Source organism: Salvelinus namaycush, chromosome 20 (genome assembly GCF_016432855.1).
Source record: "Salvelinus namaycush isolate Seneca chromosome 20, SaNama_1.0, whole genome shotgun sequence".
NCBI lineage: Eukaryota > Metazoa > Chordata > Actinopteri > Salmoniformes > Salmonidae > Salvelinus > Salvelinus namaycush.
Genome location: NC_052326.1, coordinates 47,151,966 through 47,172,273, shown reverse-complemented (window position 1 = coordinate 47,172,273; position 20,308 = coordinate 47,151,966). Strand labels below are relative to the sequence as shown.

The 20,308-nt window shown below is 42.5% G+C and overlaps 1 protein-coding gene across 6 annotated transcripts in view; it reads left to right on the top strand.

Annotated features, from left to right (window-relative positions):
• Positions 1-6,677: 6,677 nt before the first annotated feature.
• The window catches only part of LOC120065439 (ral GTPase-activating protein subunit beta-like), a 57,508-nt gene continuing 43,877 nt past the window's right edge, over positions 6,678-20,308 (top strand). For all 6 annotated transcript variants that reach the window (XM_039016451.1, XM_039016455.1, XM_039016453.1 and 3 more), the window contains exons 1-4: positions 6,678-6,821; positions 15,953-16,166; positions 18,911-19,113; positions 19,508-19,677. In XM_039016451.1, coding sequence (XP_038872379.1) covers positions 15,990-16,166; positions 18,911-19,113; positions 19,508-19,677 — 550 coding nt within the window. In that variant the 5' untranslated portion in view covers positions 6,678-6,821; positions 15,953-15,989. The remainder of the gene's footprint in view (positions 6,822-15,952; positions 16,167-18,910; positions 19,114-19,507; positions 19,678-20,308) is intronic.

The following is a 20,308-nucleotide window of genomic DNA, read 5'->3' as shown; positions in this document are numbered from 1 at the left end:
TTTATTTTATTTTATCCCAGCCCGCATCCCCGCAGGAGGCCTTTTGCCTTTTAGTAGGCCGTCGTTGTAAATAAGAATTTGTTCTTAACTGACTTGCTAAGTTAAATAAATATTCAATAAAATAAAAATAAAAATGGTTTGTGTGTGCATGGCGCCATCTCCTGGTTACAGATGGTTTTACAAGGTGATTCCTAATATGTGTATTATTACATTTTATTTGGTTAAAACAGTGAAAGATAATAAAGAACCGAGAATGTCCATGAGAATGTTTATACAAGGAGGATGACATCACCCAGCAAATAGAACTCTGACATACTGTATCTAATTAAAGATCATTTTGATCTATTGATAGCCCCATACCACACAAAGGCCAAATCAAATTACAATACCTGACTTTTTATAACATAGATCAGAATATAATGAAAACATGTATCAGTAGAATGAAATTCTGGGAAATTACACCCCGATAGTAACCTTGTACAACCGTCTAGAAGTCTTGTGGGCTTACATTCTGCAGTGGTAATCGGTCTGGTAATACGAGGCTACCTGTTTATGGGTTGAAACCAATATAGTTTATGGTCTTGATCTTATTTTAACTGTATCTCTATGTTTTTGCATCACATTGTGTGTATATTACTTGTTGTGTGTATGTACTGACATGTATGTGTAACTGATAGATGTACACACACACACACTTTTAAATGTATGTAAATTGTCAAGTCTTTTGTCTGTAATGCATTTTTTGTTATGTGTCGGATCCCAGTAAGACTAGCTGTCACCATTGTCGTCTGCTAATGGGGATCGTAATAAATTAAAATGTTTACATTAAAACAGGGATCCTGACACGCTGTGGAATGTGCAGCCAGATCCTGCTAATTATTTGAGTATAACATTTATAAAAACATGTCATCACTAGGCCTGCAGAAGGTTGAGGTGGCATCCTATTTTGACAATAACGCTGCAGGAAATAGCTTGAGAGTGGGACTCATGATCTTGCATCTGTTAGTCCAAACAGCTAAAGATATTATGAAAGGAGGTCGGAACTGCTTAGTTGCTGGTGTTGTACATATACTATGTATACAAAAGGTATGTGGACATCTCTTCAAATCAGTGGATTTGGCTATTTCAGCCACACCCGTTTCTGACAGGTGTATAAAATCTAGCATACCGCCATGCAATCTCCATAGACAAACATTGGCAGTAGAATGGCCTTACTGAAGAGCTCAGTGACTTTCAACGTGGCACTGAAATAGGATGCCTCCTTTCCAACAAGTCAGTTCGTCAAATTTCTGCCCTGCTGGAGCGGCCCCGGTCAACTGTAAGTGCTGTTATTGTGAAGTGGAAACATCTAGGAGCAGAGTGCTGAAGCATGTAGCCAGTAAAAATCATCTGTCGGATGATTTGGAACTGGGATGCAACACTCACTACCGAGTTCCAAACTACCTCTGGAAGCAACGTCAGCACAAGAACTGTTCGTCAGGCGCTTCATGAAATGGGTTTCCATGGCTGAAAGCCGCAGGTACACAAGCCTAAGATCACCATGCACAATGCCAAGCGTCGGCTGGTGTGGTGTAAAGCTCGCCGCCATTGGACTCTGGAGCAGTGGAAATGTGTTCTCTGGAGTGATGATTCACGCTTCACCATCTGGTAGTCCAACGGACAAATCTGGGTTTGGCGGATGTCAGGAGAACGCTACCTGCCTAAATGCACAGTGTCAACTGTAAAGTTTGGTCAAGGAGGAATAATGGTCTGGGGCTGTTTTTCATGGTTGGGGCTAGGCCCCCTTAGTTCTAGTGAAGGGAAATCTTAATTCTACAGCGTACAATTACATTCTAGATGACTCTGTACTTCCAACTTTGTGGCAACAGTTTAGGGAAGGCACTTTCCAAATTGTATTTGTCACATGAGCCAAATACAACAGGTATTTGGTATTTGGTACCTTACAGTGAATTGCTTACTTACAAGCCCGAAACCAACAATGCAGTTTTAAGAAAAATAAGTGTTCATTAAAAATCTCATAAAATTTACTAATAATTAAAGAGCAGCAGTAAAATAACAATAGCGAGGGTAAATACAGGTGTACTGGTACAGAGTCAATCTGCGGGGGGCACCGGTTAGTCGAGGTAATTGAGGTAATACGTACATGTAGGCAGAGTTAAAGTGACTATGCATAGATAATAAACAGAGAGTAGCAGCAGCGTAAAAGGGGGGGGGGGGTAATACAAATAGTCTGGGTAGCTATTTGTTTAGCTGTTCAGGAGTCTTATGGCTTGGGGGTAGAAGCTGTTAAGAAGTATTTTGGATCTAAACATGGCGCTCCGGTACCGCTTGCCGTGCGGTAGCAGAGAGAACAGTCTTTGACTTGGGTAGCTGGAGTCTTTGACAATTTTATGGGTCTTCCTCTGACACCGCTAGGTATAGAGGTCCTGGATTGCAGGAAGCTTGGCCCCAGTGATGTACTGGGACGTACGCAGTACTCTCTGTAGTGCCTTGCGGTCGGAGGCCGAACAGTTGCCATACCAGACAGTGATGCAACCAGTCAGGATGCTCTCGGTGGTGCAACTGTAGAACTTCTTGATCATCTGAGGACCCATGCCAAATCCGTTCAGTCTCCTGAGGGGGAATAGGCTTTGTCGTGTCCTCTTCATGACTGTCTTGGTGTGTTTAGACCATGATAGTTTGTTGGTGATGTGGACACCAAGGAACTTGAAGCTCTTAACCTGCTCCACTACAGCCCTTTCAATGAGAATGGGGATGTGCTCAGTCCTCCTTTTTTTGTAGTCCACAATCATCTCCTTTGTTTTGATCACATTGAGGGAGAGGTTGTTGTCCTGGCACCACACGGCCAGGTCTCTGACCTTCTCCCTGTAGGCTGTCTCGTTGTTGTCGGTGATCAGGCCTACCACTGTTGTGTCATCAGCAAACTTAATGATGGTGTTGGAGTCATGCCTGGCCATGCAGTCATGACTGAACAGGGAGTACAAGAGGGGACTGAGCACACACCCCTGAGGGGCCCCCATGTTGCGGATCAGCGTGGTGGATGTGTTGTTACCTACCCTTACCACCTGAGGGCATCCTGCAGGAAGTCAAAGATCCAGTTGCAGAAGGAGGTGTTTAGTCCCAGGATCCTTAGCTTAGTGATGAGCTTTGAGGGCACCATGGTGTTGAACGCTGAACTGTAGTCAGTGAATAGCCTTCTCACATAGGTGTTCCTTTTGTCCAGGTGGGAAAGGGCAGTGTGGAGTGCAATAGAGATTGCATCATCTGTGGATCTGTAGGGGTGGTATGCAAATTGGTGGGGGTCTAGGGTTTCTGGGATAATGTTGCTGATGTGAGCCATGACCAGCCTTTCAAAGCACTTCATGGCTACAGACGTGAGTGCTACGGGTCGGTAGTAATTTAGGCAGGTTACCTTAGTGTTCTTGGGCACAGGGACTATGGTGGTCTGCTTGAAACATGATGGTATTACAGACTCAGTCAGGCACAGGTTGAAAATGTCAGTGAAGACACTTGCCAGTTGGTCAGAGCATGCTCGGAGTACACGTCCTGGTAATCTATCTGGCCCTGCGGCCTTGTGAATGTTGACTTGTTTAAATGTTTTACTCACATTGGTTACGGAGAGCGTGATCACACAGTCATCTGGAACAGCTGATGCTCTCATGCATGTTTCAGTGTTACTTGTCTCGAAGTGAGCATAGAAGTAATTTAGCTTGTCTGGTAGGCTTGTCACTGGGCAGCTCGCGGCTGTGGTTCCCTTCATAGTCTGGAATAGTTTGCAAGCCCTGCCACATCCGACGAGCGTCGGAGCCAGTGTAGTACGATTCAATCTTAGTCCTGTATTGACGCTTTGCCTGTTTGATGGTTCTTTGGAGTGCATAGCGGGATTTCTTATAAGTTTTCGGGTTAGAGTCCCGCTCATTGAAAGCGGCAGCTGTACCCTTTAGCTCAGTGTGGCTATTGCCTGTAATCCATGGCTTCTGGTTGGGGTATGTACGTACAATCACTGTGGGAACGATGTCATCGATGCACTTATTGATGAAGCCAGTGACTGAATCCTGGAACATATTCCACCTGTGCTAGCAAAACAGTCCTGTAGCTTAGCATCTGCTTCATCTGACCACTTTTTTATTGACCAAGTCACTGGTGCTTCCTGCTTTAGTTTTTGCTTGTAAGCAGGAATCAGGATTACAGAATTATGATCAGATTTGCCAAATGGAGGGCGGGGGAGAACTTTGTATGCGTCTCTGTGTGTGGAGTAATTTAACATTTAACATGCTGGTAGAAATGAGGTAAAATGGATTTAAGTTCCCCTGCATTAAAGTCCCCGGCCACTACGTGAGCCGCCTCTTTATGAACGTTTTCCTGTTTGCTTATGGCCGTATACAGCTCATTGAGTGCGGTCTTAGTGCCAGCATCGGTTTGTTGTGGTAAATAGACAGCTACAAAGAATATAGATGAAAACTCTCTTGGTAAATAGTGTGGTCTACAGCTTATAAAATCCTCTTACGGATCGGACCCTTTTTTTCAATTTCTGCGTAAAATCGGTGTCCCCCCCCACGGGACGGTTGAGCTAACGTGCACTAATGTGATTAGCATGAGGTTGTAAGTAACAAGAACATTTCCAAGGACATAGACATATCTGATATTGGCAAAAAGCTTAAATTATTGTTAATCTAACTGCACTGTCCAATTTACAGTAGCTATTACAGTGCAATAATACCATGCTATTGTTTGAGGAGGGTGCAGTTATGAACTTGAAAATGCATTAATTAACCAATTAGGCACATTTGGGCAGACTTGATACAACATTTTGAACAGAAATGGAATGGTTCATTGGATCAGTGTAAAACTTTGCGGATATACAGCTGCCATCTAGTGCACCTAAGCTGGAATAATGCATTGTGGCATTTCTCTTGCATTTCAAAGATGATGAAACAAAAAATGGAGGAAAGAAAACGCATGTTTTTTCTTGTATTTTCTTTTACCAGATCTAATGTGTTATATTCTCCTACACTAGTTTCACATTTCCACAAACTTCAAAGTGTTTCCTTTCAAATGGTATCAAGAATATGCATTTCCTTTCTTCAGGTCCTGAGCTACAGGCAGTTAGATTTGGGTATGTCATTTTAGGCATAAATTGAAAAAAAGGGTCCGATCCTTAAGAGGTTCCCGTTGGTAGGATTTGACATGCTCATAGTTCATCTATTTTATTATCCAATGACTATACGTTGACTAATAGGACCTATGGTAAAGGCAGATTACCCACTCACCGCCGGATCCTCACAAGGCACCCAGACCTACGCCCCCGATATCTCCGTCTCTTTTTCCTGCGAATGACGGGGATGAGGGCCTTGTCGGGTGTCTGGAGTAAATCCTTTGCGTCTGACTTGTTAAAGGAAAAATCTTCTTCCAGTACGGGATTAGTAATCGCTGTCCTGACATCTAGAAGCTCTTTTCGGTCATAAGAGAGGGTACAGAAATGGTTTATCGAGATCAGTGTGGAAGAACTTGACTAGCCTGCACAGAGCCCTGACCTCAACCCCATCGAACACCTTAATTGGAACCCCGACTGCGAGCCAGGTCTAATCACCCAACATCAGTGTACGACTTCATTAATGCTCGTGGCTGAATGGAAGCAAGTCCCAGCAGAAATGTTCCAACATCTAGTGAAAAGACTTCCCAGAAGAGTGGAGGCTGTTATAGCAGCAAAGGGGGGACCAACTCCATATTAATGCCCATGATTTTGGAATGAGATGTTCTACTAGCAGGTCTCCCACATACTATTGTGCATGTAGCGTAGTTAAGTCATGGCACTTATATAGCTCTGGAGAACCCAAGGCCATACAACCATTGGGTTCTCGTTTGAACCATTGCCCACAGCGCAGCCAATGTGAAGGCTACGACTGTCCCGACGCTCTGTCTAACTGCAATATGTTCTTGGAATCCTATGAAAAAATACATTCATATCACCACAAATTAATTTGACAAATACAAAAGATCCACTTACTGTGCGCTGTTTTAACACATATTCCCACTGAGGTGTTTTGCACTGAACATTGACCTGAACTATGACACTTCCTGAGCTAATGGAAACTCGGGAGGGAACACAAAAAAACACTCGCTGTGTTCTACGAAAAACCTCAGCGGACATCAATGGTAAAACAACTAACATTGAGAGAATCTTTTTTTATTTGTGAAGTTATTTTTGTAATTTTTTTGAGTTTTCAAGGATTCCAAGCTTTTCACACTTCTCTTATCTTTTCTAGCTCCCTTTCCTGTTCTTTCCTAGCAAATGTTCCTCCTTTCCTCATATCCTTTGTGTGCTTCCTTTCCTTTCCTAATTCCCTAGTTTCCTTTTCTTCTTCGATAGCATATTTCCTTATTTCACTTCTTAGAGCCTTTTCATCATGGACAGGTCAAATCCAATAGAGGGCGCATTTGAGCTGAATAATATTATGAACGGGTACATTTAAAGGGCTACACAGCTCATAATTAAACTGTTTTGAGAAACGTTATTAAACTGTCGATTCTAGGCTTCTTTATTTTTTGTGTGTAAAATATTGTGCACATTCTGAGAAGTATTTTATTATTACAACAACCTTCCTTTTCCCCCCAGCTTTTTTTAAAAGTCATGAGATGTGTGACCGACACAGTTCAGTGGTCAGGCTAGCCGTCAACTGGATGACGTCGGTGCAAATGTAGCTATGCTTGTCACTGGATGTTGATTTACTTCAAATATGGTTCTGCTATATCCTCGTTTGTACTGTAAAGTTTGCTGAGAATACGGACGGTTGATATGACAGTCTTTCCCTCTGACACAGGTAAATAGCAACACATAGCCAGCTGTCTTAGTCTTGTTTTCATTAACTAGCTTAGCCAACTATCTAGCTAATGCGGCCTACAATAACAGTGAGACAAGGGAATCGAGTTCACACCGCTTCACACAACGTTAGCTTAGCTAGTTGGTTCAAACTTGCTTACTAGCCAGCTTTCCTGTGTCAACGGGTTGTGACAGCGTACTAAGTTGCCTATACTAGCCATGCATTCTATGCAGTTTCGACTATGCTAGCTACATGCCATAAGTAATGCTTATTTTGTAAACCAACTAACGTTAACGCGTTAATGTTCCATTACATGGAGACCTAGATAACTCCCGCCTGTTGAAAACGTTTGTTTCACTTTCCAGCTAGCTAACTGGACTTTCCTGCCTGAACCAGAGCTAGTTTGACCTGACCATTTCTGTGCGTTGATGTGTGTGCTAGCCAGCGTCCAACGTTCGGGCTAACCAGAACGTTTCAAGTAGTAACGTTAGCTAGCTATCGTTAGTAGTTGAACAAAACAGCCAGTGGGTGGCTCGTTCAATCTGGGACTGATTTCTCGAAGTTTATCATGTAGTTGTCAGGCTTTAAAAAAAAAAAATGTAATTAAAATTTTTTTTTTTTACATAGATAGGCAAAATCGAATTAACTAGCTAGCCAACAACCTTGAGTCATAACACATTCTGTTGGCTAGTTAATGTTTTACTTACAACTAGTTCGTTTTTAGGCTGACCTAGCTAATAGCAAGCTATCTCTAGATGTAAATGTGCACTAAGTTATTGCTGTGCATGTCTTCTATGCTTTTCAATAATACTTTTTACTGCGTGATGACCTTTTACGGCTGTGCACCTGAACAGTGCGTGTCTCCAGTCCACTCCTTGGCGCATGCAAAGTTGTATTCGTAGGCAGGGCAAATCAGTTTTAGTGATTTCTGGTATATCATCAAAATAAATCCAGCGCAGCACGTTTGTTGACTGATTCAGCAGTTTTTACCTAATTTAGTACAATACCGTTGTAAACTAGATGGTAACTTTACAAGTAAAGTTGCGGGGCTTGTTTTTAGCTCTTTACAATTGTTTTGGTGGTCATGAAAGACGTTTATTTAAAGCAAAGCAGTTACATATAGTCAACGTTAAATTTAGTAAAATAATTGGTCCCATTACTTTAATAGACTACTATATCAACCTTATTACTTTGGATTGTGTGGCAGTTAGATCACAAAAATGTCTAAGATATGGTTATTGCGTGTGAACTGAAAGAAGGAAGGCATAGGACAAAGCCATCTGTCACAAAATGGGAATAAAAAGTAGGATTATGTGGACAACACTTCATTCTGTGGGTTTCAGATAAATAAATGCACGATTTACTTTTGTAAAACGTTCAGGGTAAATTAAGTTTGATTTTAGTTGAACAATTATGTAGTGATAAGAATGTTTTAGGTTATTATCTGTGGAGATGCATATGATGGTGCATCTAGTGATGCCAGCTCTTTAAATGTATTTTTGTGTTAGGTGAAAAACTATGGAGGATAGCTATCAGTAGGTCTATCTAATAAATAGACTGTTTAGGCTAACATGGATCACTAAAAAGTAAATTTTCTGAAGAAAATGTGGTGTACTTGTGAGCTTGTTTTAAAGTTTGTATGGTTTTTAAATAACTTATAGTAGTGGTAGTGTCCGTAGTGGTGGTGACTCGCTGTAGTTGAAGAAGTAGGTAGATGAAAATGTTGGTTGATAGGATAGCCTGTGAAAGTTGGGTTTGGTGTTTCTTGCTTGAAAGGTTCAAGAGTTACCCTCCAACAATAATTGTATTATATACAAATGTAGGCATATTTAAGTTGTTGTAATTTATAGTGCAGACCAGAGCTAGATCAGAGCTGGTATGAACCAGAGCTAGCTAGCTACAACCAGGACCAGAGCTAGTGCAGAGCAGTGGTTGTGGTCAGTAGTTGTGTTGCTGGTTCTTTGGGCCCTACAGTTTGGACATGGTCAGTAGTTGTGGTCATTTGTTTTGTGGGTCAGTCGTTTTGGTAAGATGTTTCATTAGTTGTGGTAGTGGCCAGTCGTTATGGTTAGTAGTTTTGATAAGTAGGTGTTGTGGTCAGTAGTTGTGGTCAATAGTTGTGATTGTGGTCATTAGTTTTGTGGTCAGTAGGTTTGATAAGTAGCGGTGCGGTTCATTAATTGTGATAAGTAATTGTGTGGTTGTGGCCAGTAGTGCTAGGTTGTGTTTTGGTAAGTAGTTGTGGTCAGTGTCTAAACTACAGTTGTTGCTATGAAGAAGTTGTCTTCCTCTGAGTCACTTGTTGCTAGGCAACCACCCTGCAGTTGCCTTGGCAAGCATGCTCCCTCATGACTAAAGCCAGTGTGAGAAACATGCTAACAAACATTTGTGCTATAAATAAATACTGTATTCTGACCCACAACCTATTTTCTAGATTCATCATAGTGTTAGACAAAGCAAGGAAAGTGAACTTCAAAATGTGGTGTAGATTTATTGTAATTTGTGGTTGTTGTTGGTCGGTAATGAATCCGCTAGCTTCTGACACTGCATCTAATGAAAGCAGTTGATGGGCTACTAAAACGGCTCCAACTCTTGATTGGTTGAAGCTATTCATGTTTGGCTTTCTGATTTGGAAGGCATAGAAGTAGAGGAAGCTTCCATACACTGTTAGTCTCTGGCTTTTTGGGGTAGTGGTCAAAATGGCAGTTTGTGGGGGGGTAGTAATGCAGTTAATAAAACAGCTGTATCGTTAGATCCGTAGCAGACGTTCCGATGACAGATTTGAATAGCTTAGAAGTAGACGGGGATGTCATACTGTCTACCTTGTTGGGAAAGTGGTCAAAATGTCAGTTGTTTATAAAAATGTTTGTGAAAATGTAGTTGATGTGGTTACTAAAACAGCTGTAACGTTTTATCGGTACCAGATAATAGGTTGTTAACAATAAAACATCACAATAGTGTTCGATTTGGCTGCTGGGTGACAAGGAGACCCCCAGCTCTGATAAAACCATTGACAACTACACTACATGGCCAAAATGTGGACACCTGTTTGTCGAACATCTCATTCCAAAATCATGGGCATTATCATGGAGTTGACCCCACCCACCCCCCCCTTTGCTGCTATAACAGCCTCCACTCTTCTGGGAAGGCTTTCCACTAGATGTTGGAACATTGCTTCGGGGACTTGTTTCCATTCAGCCACAAGAGCATTAGTGAGGTTGGGCACTGATGTCGAGCGATTAGGCCTGACTCCCAGTCGGCATCCCAAAAGTATTTGATGGAGTTGAGGTCAGGACTCTGTGCAAGCCAGTCAAGTTCTTCCACACCAATCTCGACAAACAATTTCCGTATGGACCTCGCTTTGTGCACAGGGGCATTGTCATGCTGAACAGGAAAGGGCCTTCCCCAAACTGTTGCCACAAAGTTGGAAGCACAGAATTGTCTAGAATGTAATTGAATGCTGTAGCATTAAGAGTTCCCTTCACTAGAACTAAGGGGCCTAGCGCAATCTATGAAAAACAGCCCCCGACCATTATTCTTCCTCCGCCAAACTTTACAGTTGGCAATATGCATTCAGGCAGGTAGTGTTCTCCTCGCACCCGCCAAACCTGATTCGTCTGTCTGATTGCCAGATGGTGAAGCGTGATTCATCACCCTAGAGAATTAGTTTTGACCGCTCCAGAGTCTAATGGTGGCGAGCTTTACACCACACCAGCCGAAGCTTGACATTGCACATTGTGATCTTAGGCTTGTGTGTGCGTGTGGCTGCTTGGCCATGGAAACCCATTTCATGAAGCTCCAGACAAACATTTATTGTGCTGACATCAATTGATCATGTATTTTCAGGTACGTGAGGGCAGCCAGATCCATTTTGGCTTGCTTCATCAGAGGTTAGGCTTTTTGGAAAGAGCTAGACATTTTGTTTATTTTATTTCACCTTTATTTAACCAGGTAGGCTAGTTGAGAACAAGTTCTCATTTGCAACTGCGACCTGGCCAAGATGAAGAAAAGCAGTTCGACACGTACAACAACAGAGTTACACATGGAATGAACAAACATGCAATCAATAATACAGTAGAAAAATATACAGCACGTGCAAATGAGGTAGGATAAGAGAGGGTAAGGCAATAGGCCAGGGTGGCGAAATAATTACAATATAGCAATTAAACACTGGAATGGTAGGATGTGCAGAAGATGAATGTGCAAGACATCATCCTGCTAAAGTTGTCAGGGACTACTGTCATCACCACTATGGATGGCAAGCAAATCAAACTAGTTTTGGATATAGCCATCTAATTTCTCCCCTGAAAGTTAGCTTGTTATCTAGCCATATTGATGTGATCTGTTATTAGCTAGCTAGCTAGCTAGCTAGCCAATTTGACAGGCTACATTGATTGATGGAGCACGTGTCTATTAGCAGCAATTGTGATAAAACACTATTAAAAATAATGTTGAAAAGGGGATAATGTTAGTAACTTTGCTAGTTAGGCCTATGTTGGTTGGAGAAAAAAGTACATTAGGTCTACTTACCACTATGTAAACATTTTCAGCTAACAGTAATGTTACTTCGGTAAATGCGCCACTCTACTGCTTGACAGGCAGACCTAGCAAAGGATGGGAAATGTATCTAAACCAGTCATACTTGTTAGGTATAGGTCACTTTTATGTTATATCACTCAAATATCCAATTAATGGGGACTGATATTGTGAGGCTACCCTCACATATTTGAAGTGACATGCTCAATATATGTTTCCTGATCAAGAAAAGGATGCAGAGTTCTGACTATGCTCTTCAAGAGCAGATGATATTACAACCAAATAGTTAACATTTATTTAATAACCCCTTGAAAATGGCACGCAGTTGTCAATGGTTTTAGCGGAGCTGCGGGTCTCCTTGCCCCCCAGTAGGAAAATAGAATGCTCTGTACCTTATTGTGACATTTTATTGGTAACAACCTATTTCGTTACGATTTCAGATTTGTATAAAAAGTTACAGAAAATGTTGATGCGGTTACTAAAACAACTAACGTTTTCTTGGTACCAGATAATTCTGTTCCAATTTCAGATTTGATTAGAAGGGAAGTAGACCAAGATGTCATACCCTCTAACTTTTTGTCTAAGTTGTTGACAAAGTGGTCAAAGTTTCTGACTTGTGTCAAAAATTGAATTTACAGTGAATAGAATGTTGGAAGTGATGTCACAATAGGGAGATTTAGAATGTTGAAAAAGTCCCATGAACGTGGATGAAGATGGACAACGTTTAATAGTTTAAAAAGTATATTTAAAAAAAAAAAAATGTATGTAATCAACTCAATCCAGACCAGTCTACATGTTTAAATGGCATTTCTAGCTTAAATGGTGTAAGAGGAGTCGTGTTCATAATAATAAAAATAATGCATTTGTCAAAGATTTAAAGTGGGGACTCTGCTTCACTAGGCCCATTAAATAATGTGGAAAATTCAATTTATATTCTTAAAACTGAAGTTGAAAATTATGCTGTCGCTGCTTCCTGTTGACAAGGCATTTTGAGTCAAGTGGTTCGCCAACATGGTAAGTGTAATGCAACAATTTTTTTTGTTAATCATTTCCTTCAATATTACACTGAAATCAATAGAACAGGGGGCAGATGTTTGGGATGTAGCGCTGTTTAACACTTTTCAAAGGCCACACGGAAACTTAGAATAACCTGTACATGGTTGGTTAGATGAGAACTTGTAGAAGGCTTATATTATCACGACTCAGGATATGCAGACACAGGAGGCGGATAGTACAGTTCTCAGATATTTATTGTAAACACGGGTCAGGCAAAGGGCAGGTTGAGGACAGGCAGGGGTTCGTGATCAGGTCAGTCAGTCAGGCAGGTACAGGACAGCAGGTAGGCTCGGGGTCAGGGCAGGCAGAATAGTCAGAACCGGGAAAACAACTAGGAAACAGAACTTGAGAAAAAGGAAGACCGGAAAGCACACTGGTAAGACCTGACAAGACGAACTGGCAACAGACAAACAGAGAACACGGGTATAAATACACAGGGGATATTTGGAAGATGGTCGACACCTGGAGGGGGGTCGAGACAAGCACGAAGACAGGTGAAACAGATCAGGGTGACATAAATCTGGATTTTGGAATGTTGATTTCAAGAGGCTGCCATCACGGAAAAGAGAACAGACTACTTTTTCTGTTAACTTAAAATAATCACGACGCGGCACAGGATCTCAACAGTGACAACGGTTTAAGTTTGACCGTCAAATCCATGTATTGGTGTGTGGCCAGCAACTTCTTATAGAGCGACCATAACGAATTGTCCATGCCATTTCATTAACTCTGCGTTCTAAGTCCTGAGCATCGCAGAGTGTGTGACTAAATCAATGGTACAAAACCAAAGATATTTATCTATTTTAAGCAATCAATCTTACATGCTGACCAGACCTGACCCGTTGCGTGCGTTGCAAAATAAATGAACACATACATGTTGTTCAATCATTACAACAACATTGTTCACGAGCGTCTGCGTAGCCAGGCGCTGTTATAGAACTTGGTTCTATTTGTGACACTCGATGCGCTGCAAGTCATGCTTCTCCTCATTGTTTTTTAGGAGCATATACCCACGTGCCATCTCCTCATTGGTTTTTAGGAGCATATACCCACATGGGTGATTGAAAGAAACTGAGGTCTACACTCCAGGCCAGTCGGTTGTGGTAATGCACCTTAAAGTTGGTTGCCTACCGCCATATAAATCCCAAAGATGAATAAGAAGAAGCCCGAAGGAGGAGAGATTACTAGAAAAGAACTCGGTTGACCGTTTTATCTGTTGATTAATTGTCGGAGTAGAGGACTTTGTGCATGTCAGGTAAAATAACAACCCAATGTTTATATCCCAGGACAAATTAGCTAGCAACAGCAAGCTAACTAGCTAAATTGCCATACATTTTTAATGCTTTTCGACCTGTCCCCAAATGAATATAGTTGGTTCAGAGTTTGTTTTTATATTTCAACCTGCGTGTCCTGATCGTGTCTGGTGTGGGGGTACAAAATCAATGCACGTGTGCGGTCTGGTCAGCATGTTATGTCATGATGTCTATAAACTTTTATACAAACATCAGCAATCTGAGGTAAAAAGCATGTGTAATTCCACTAAATTTTTAAGGGGTGAAAAATACAAGCTTGTGCAAGGTAGTAACACAAACTGTCCACATTAAGGAAATTAGCACAATATACAATAACTGAATATGGATGATAGTGTATTGCAACAACAATATCTTTCTCGTTTTAACCATTTAGAGAGTTTAAAAATGCTCTCAAACACAGTTTACCCAAGTGCTCTAGACTAGAGCATATTGGCTGCACAGCCTGATTTGTTTGATGTCCCTTATATTAGTGGTCTGTACAGGATACACATGGTACCGTCCAATAAAATGCTCACTCGCAGGTTCCTTCTCAACAATGCCATAATAATAGATAAAAATATGAACATAAAGTAAATGGCATAGTAGAATAGAATAAACATTTTCTCATAAGCTTTTAACTAAATTTATAGTCACATTTTTATGTGTTTTGGGGATTGGAGGTCAAGTGTTTTATTATTATTACTAAGTAATGCATAATGTAAGAGTCTGGTAGCAGCAGTTGTGGTGTGTGTGGATGAGTGTACTGTATATCTGCGTGAGTCCATGTGTGCTAAGGTGTGGAGAGTCAGTGCAGGTGGTCAGTCCAGTTCAAGTGAGAATTTTGGCACTCAGTGAAGCCCTTTCTGTCAACATTCTATTCAGATCATTCTGGAAATAACAGGCCAAGGCTCTCTTCAGTTCAATGTTAACTTGTTATATATCTAGCGCCTATGCACAGCGTTAGTCTACTTCAAATGTGCCTTATCACACATAGTTCGCCTTTGACATATGTTGACTTTTCAAGCTACATGAAAAGGTCATTCGGAAAGTATTCAGACCCCTTGACTTTTTCTACATTTTGTTATAGCCTTATTCTAAAATGGATTAGATCGTCTCCCCCCCTCAATCTACACACAATACCCCATAATGATAAAGTGAAAACAGGTTTTTATAATTTTTGGGAAACTTATGTACATTTTGTATAAGTATTCAGACCCTTTACTCAGTACTTTGTTGAAGCACCCTTGGCAGAGACTCTAGCCTCAAGTCTTCTTGGGTATGATGCTACAAGCTTGGCACACCAGTATTTGGGGAGTTTCTCACATTCTTCTCTGCAGATCCTCTCAAGCTCTGTCAGGTTGGATGGGGAGCGTCACTGCACAGCTATTTTCAGGTCTCTCCAGAGATATTCGATTGGGTTCACGTCCGGGCTCTGGCTGGGCCACTCAAGGACATTCAGAGACTTTTCCTGAAGCCACTCCTGTGTTGTCTTGGCTGTGTGCTTAGGTTTGTTGTCCTGTTGGAGGGTGAACCTTGGCCCCAGTCTGAGGTCCTGAGCACTCTGGAGCAGGTTTTCATCAAGGATCTTTCTGTACTTTGCTTTATTCTTCTTTCCCTCGATCCTGACTAGTCTCCCAGTCCCTGCCGCTGAAAACCATCCACACAGCATGATGCTGCCACCACCATGCTTCACCGTAGGGATGGTGCCAGGTTTCCTCTAGACGTGACGCTTGGCATTCAGGCCAAAGAGTTCAATCCTGGTTTCATCAGACCAGAGAATCTTGTTTCTCATGGTCTGAGAGTCTTAAGGTGCCTTTTGGCAAACTTCAAGTGGGCTGTCATGTGCCTTTGACTTTCTGAATGCACTGTATGCCCACCCATGGCTGCGCCCTTGCCCAATCATGTAAAATCCATAGATTAGGGCTTAATGAATCTATTTCAATTGACTGATTACCTTATGAACTGTAACTCAGTAAAATCTTTGGAATAGTTGCATGTTGCGTTTTAATATTTAGTTCAGTATATGTAATGGTTATGATGTTTTATTCAAGTTACAACCACCTACATCGAAGTCTGATTCAGGGTCCACTTTATATGTTATGGGTGTTTTTTCAAGTTACAAACAGCTACAACCAAGTCTGCTTCAGGCTGGAGCCATCAGTCCACTCTGTAGTTTCCCTATATTCTGACTCCACCCATCAGTCCACTCTGTAGTTATTCTGACTCAACCCCTCTCTGTATACACAGGTAGCAATCGGACCCAGTAGAAGCGAACGCCACCACCATGTACTCGGAGTGGAGGTCTCTGCACCTGGTGGTGCAGAGCGACCAGGGCCACCTGAGTGTCCTTCACTCGTACCCTCCTGCAGTTGGGCGCGATGTGGCCAATGCAGTGGTTAAACCCCTGGGGGTGACCCTGGGCACTCCGTCCACTGACAGCCTGCTCAAGACCGACAAAGAGGTAGGCAACCTGTGCTGAAAACAACACAGGTGTTTTGGCAGAGCTGAATCGGATAGGTGTAACTAAGCCATAAGGGTGAAGACTTAGTTTCAAGTTTTAATGTCTTATGCGTGCACAAGTACAGTGAAATGCCTTTGTTGCAAACTCAAAACCCAGCAATGCAATAATCAATAACAATGTATTACTAGGGAAAAAAACACGAGAAATGAGAAGAGGTATGAAGAACACAATAACTAAGTAAGCATACTATATACAGGGACAGTTCCAATACTATATTTACAATGTGCAGGGATACTGGAGTGATGGAGGTAGATATGTATTGAATAAGGGGACTAGGCATCAGGATATAAGATTAACAGAGTAGCAGCAGCTTGTATGTGAGTGGGTGGGTGTGTGTAGGGTCAGTATAAATGTACGTGCATGTTGTGTGAGTGAGCAAATCATGGAGTGTGTGTGTAGGGCCCTGTGAGTGTGTAGGGCCCTGTGAGTGTGTGTAGATACAAAAATAAAAAGGTCAATGAGGATACAAGATTGATTCAGAATAGTCTGTGTAGCTATTTTGTTAGCTATTTATCAGTCTTATTGCTTGGGGATAGAAGCTGTTCAAGAGCCTGTTGGTGCCAGACTTGATGCACCGGTACCGCTTGCCGTGCGGAAGCAGAGGGAATAGTCTGACTTGAGTGGTTGAGTCTAATGATTTTCCAGGCCTTCCTACCACACCGCCTGATATAGATGTCCTGGATGGTAGGGAGCTCGGCCCCAGTAATGTACTGGGCTGTCTCCACCACACTCTCTAGCGCCATGCGATCAAAGACTGTGCTATCGCCGTACCAGGCAGTGATGCAGCCAGTCAATATGCTCTCAATGGTGCAGCTGTAGAACCGTTTAAAGATTTGAGGGCCCATGCCAAACTTTTTCAACCTCCTGAGGGGGGAAGAGGCACTGTCATGCCTTCTTCACTACTGTGCGCGTGTTTGGACCATTTGAATTACTTCAGTGATTTGGACACCGAGGAATGTGGATGGGGGAGTGTGCTTGCCCCTGTTTCCTGTAGTCCATAATCAGCTCCTTGGTCTTACTGACGTTGAGAGAGAGGTTGTTGTTCTGGCACCACACTGCCAGGTCATTGACCTCCTCCCTGTAGGCTGAGATTTGACTTGACTTGGCCCAAGTGTTGCGGTGTTTACATTCAAGGGGAATAGAAAGTCAAGTTAGAATACCAACGACTTTCTAAGGTAGTATGTTTTTTTTGCTCTAAGTATGGGGAGGATATTGTCAAGGTCCACTTCATTCATTATTCTATTGAAAAGTAAAAGTTTCTTCCCTCTTTAGCTCCAAGTTCCTCTGACATTGTTTTTGAGGAAATAGGCAGAACATAAGCTACATGATCCTGACACGTCCTTGATGGGCCAGGCTTTTTCAGTCCCTTATTTTTACAAAACCAAGGAGGCTGAACGGTCACCTGCACATTAGGACTTAACTACCTCCTGGCGTATGGAAACTTAAAAAAAAATATATTTATAACTGCACGCTTGATTGAAACACACACCTCCCCCTCTACATTCCATTGTGTTTTCAAATCTATTCTCTCTCTGATTTGTTGCTGGGTGAAAACTAGTCTTTGGCTTTGTCCCCATTTTTGTCTGTGCTGCTCACTTCCTCCTCATGTTAGCCTTGTAGCTCGGACAGCCCCAGGTCCCTGTGCTCGCCTGATAACATTGAGAGGATTTCCTGTGTGTCCCCCTGGGCCATTCAACCTCTGCAACTTTATTGACTGTTTCTTCACCCCAGTGGACTACGGCTCCTTGAGCCAGTCCCTGTCCCAGCAGCCATTTTTAGATAAGGCTTGATTGTAATAGGGCCAGGCGAAGGAAAAATGTAAGCCGTCTGCCAAAGAATGTACGCATGCCCTTACTAAGTGCCTCCTTGTCATTCCTCCTTGTTTTAGTTTGCCTGGTAATTCTCTTAACATAGCACTGGGCTCTGTGAGTGCAACTCACACAGTAATGGCTTATAGGGCTTGTGTTTTGTACAACTATCCCATTTTTGAGATGGTAGTATTTTAGGATAAAACTGTATTTGGTAAATAAATTGATAGTTCACAGCGCGGTGGAACCAGCCAAATAGCTGTGTTCACCTTCCTGTTTTGACATGTGAAGTGATATAGAATGGTGAACGCAACAAGGCTGCTTCCACCAGGCTCTAGTTCACCTACCTTTCAAAGTTAGATGACCCATCCCTTTACCCCTGTGTTTTAAATGAGTCAATTTCACGACAATCATCATAATTAGGCCTAAACACTTTTCTTTTTAACTCCATGCACAAATAGGCCATCTTATTTTGATTCACTTTCAAGTGTTAAAACATTCATCCACCTTGTCCCCGTGTATTCAGCAATCACTGACATCTGACTGTCCAGCTTGTCCCCGTGTATTCAGCAATCACTGACATCTGACTGTCCAGCTTGTCCCTGTGTATCCAGCAATCACTGACATCTGACTGTCCAGCTTGTCCCCGTGTATTCAGCAATCACTGACATCTGACTGTCCAGCTTGTCCCCGTGTATTCAGCAATCACTGACATCTGACTGTCCACCTTGTCCCCGTGTATTCAGCAATCACTGACATCTGACTGTCCAGCTTGTCCCCGTGTATTCAGCAATCACTGACATCTGACTGTCCAGCTTGTCCCTGTGTATCCACCTCTTTCTAACAACATAGTTCTCTGTGTGATGTGATTGACAGGTGAAGTGGACGATGGAGGTGCTGTGCTACGGCCTGACTCTGCCTCTGGACGGGGACACGGTCAAGCTGTGCGTGGACGTCTACACGGACTGGATCATGGCGCTGATCACTCCTCGCGACTCCATCCCCCAGCCCATCGTCAAGGAGCCCAACTTCTACGTGCAGACCATCCTCAAACATCTCTACAACCTCTTCATGCCCAGGTACAAGTTGTGTGTCTACACTTTCTGGCTAACTGTTGTCTACGTTCTATTTAGCCGCTAACTGTGTGTCTCCGCTCTAGCAAGCCGCTAACTGTGTGTCTCCGCTCTAGCAAGCCGCTAACTGTGTGTCTCCGCTCTAGCAAGCCGCTAACTATGGGGTATCTTATGTAATGTTCTACATTACAACTTCTTGACCTTAAGGCTCCAACCTCTAAAAGTTGCAGTGCATTGCTTATGCAACATGGTAATTCTAAATAGGGACAGATACCCTCCATTAGTTGATCAAACCAAACTGCAAGGCTTGGAGAGAACGGGAGTATGGAAATGGGGTGTTTATTACAGACTTCTCTTTCTAAAAGTGGTCTTTAACTCACTCTATTCCCTCCTCTCTCAGGCCGGAGCACTACAGCCCCATGCACTTCCGCTTGTGCCAACAGGTGCTGACGGCAGTGTTGAAGCTGGCCAGGGAGTCGGGCAGCGGCATGGCCCGGGAGACCTGGGAGGTGTTGCTGCTCTTCCTGCTGCGCATCAATGACACTCTGCTAGCCCCGCCCACCGTCGGAGGTCAGTCCATCAGAACAGATGCAATTAGGCTGCCTTTACACAGGCAGCCCAATTCTGATCTTTTGCCCAATTATCGTCAACATCTGATCTGATTGGTCAGAAGACCAATTAGTGGATAAATATCAGAATTGGGCTGCCTTTGTGGAAGCAGCCTTTGATACTTTTCGTAGTGTCGTGGGGAACTTCTCACGTCCACTAAGTCAAATTTCTACTTGGTCTCCCATTGATATCAATGCATAACTAATCAAATCAAATGTATTTATATAGCCCTTCTTACATCAGCTGAAATCTCAAAGTGCTGTACAGAAACCCTAAAACCCCAAACAGCAAGCAATGCAGGTGTAGAAGCACGGTGGCTAGGAAAAACTCCCTAGAAAGGCCAAAACCTAGGAAGAAGCCTAGAGAGGATGTTAGGATTTGATTTACTAATAGGTAGATGTTAGGATTTGATTTACTAATAGGTAGATGTTAGGATTTGTCCCATAATGATTTTGGCTTTGACTAAGTTAGTTGACTTTGTTGCTAACATGACTATTTAGTTCCAAATGAAGATACGTTGTTGTTTCTCATATGCTATTTCATGCACCCAGAACACCTAGACATTTTGGATGATGAGCATTCACCCATTCTT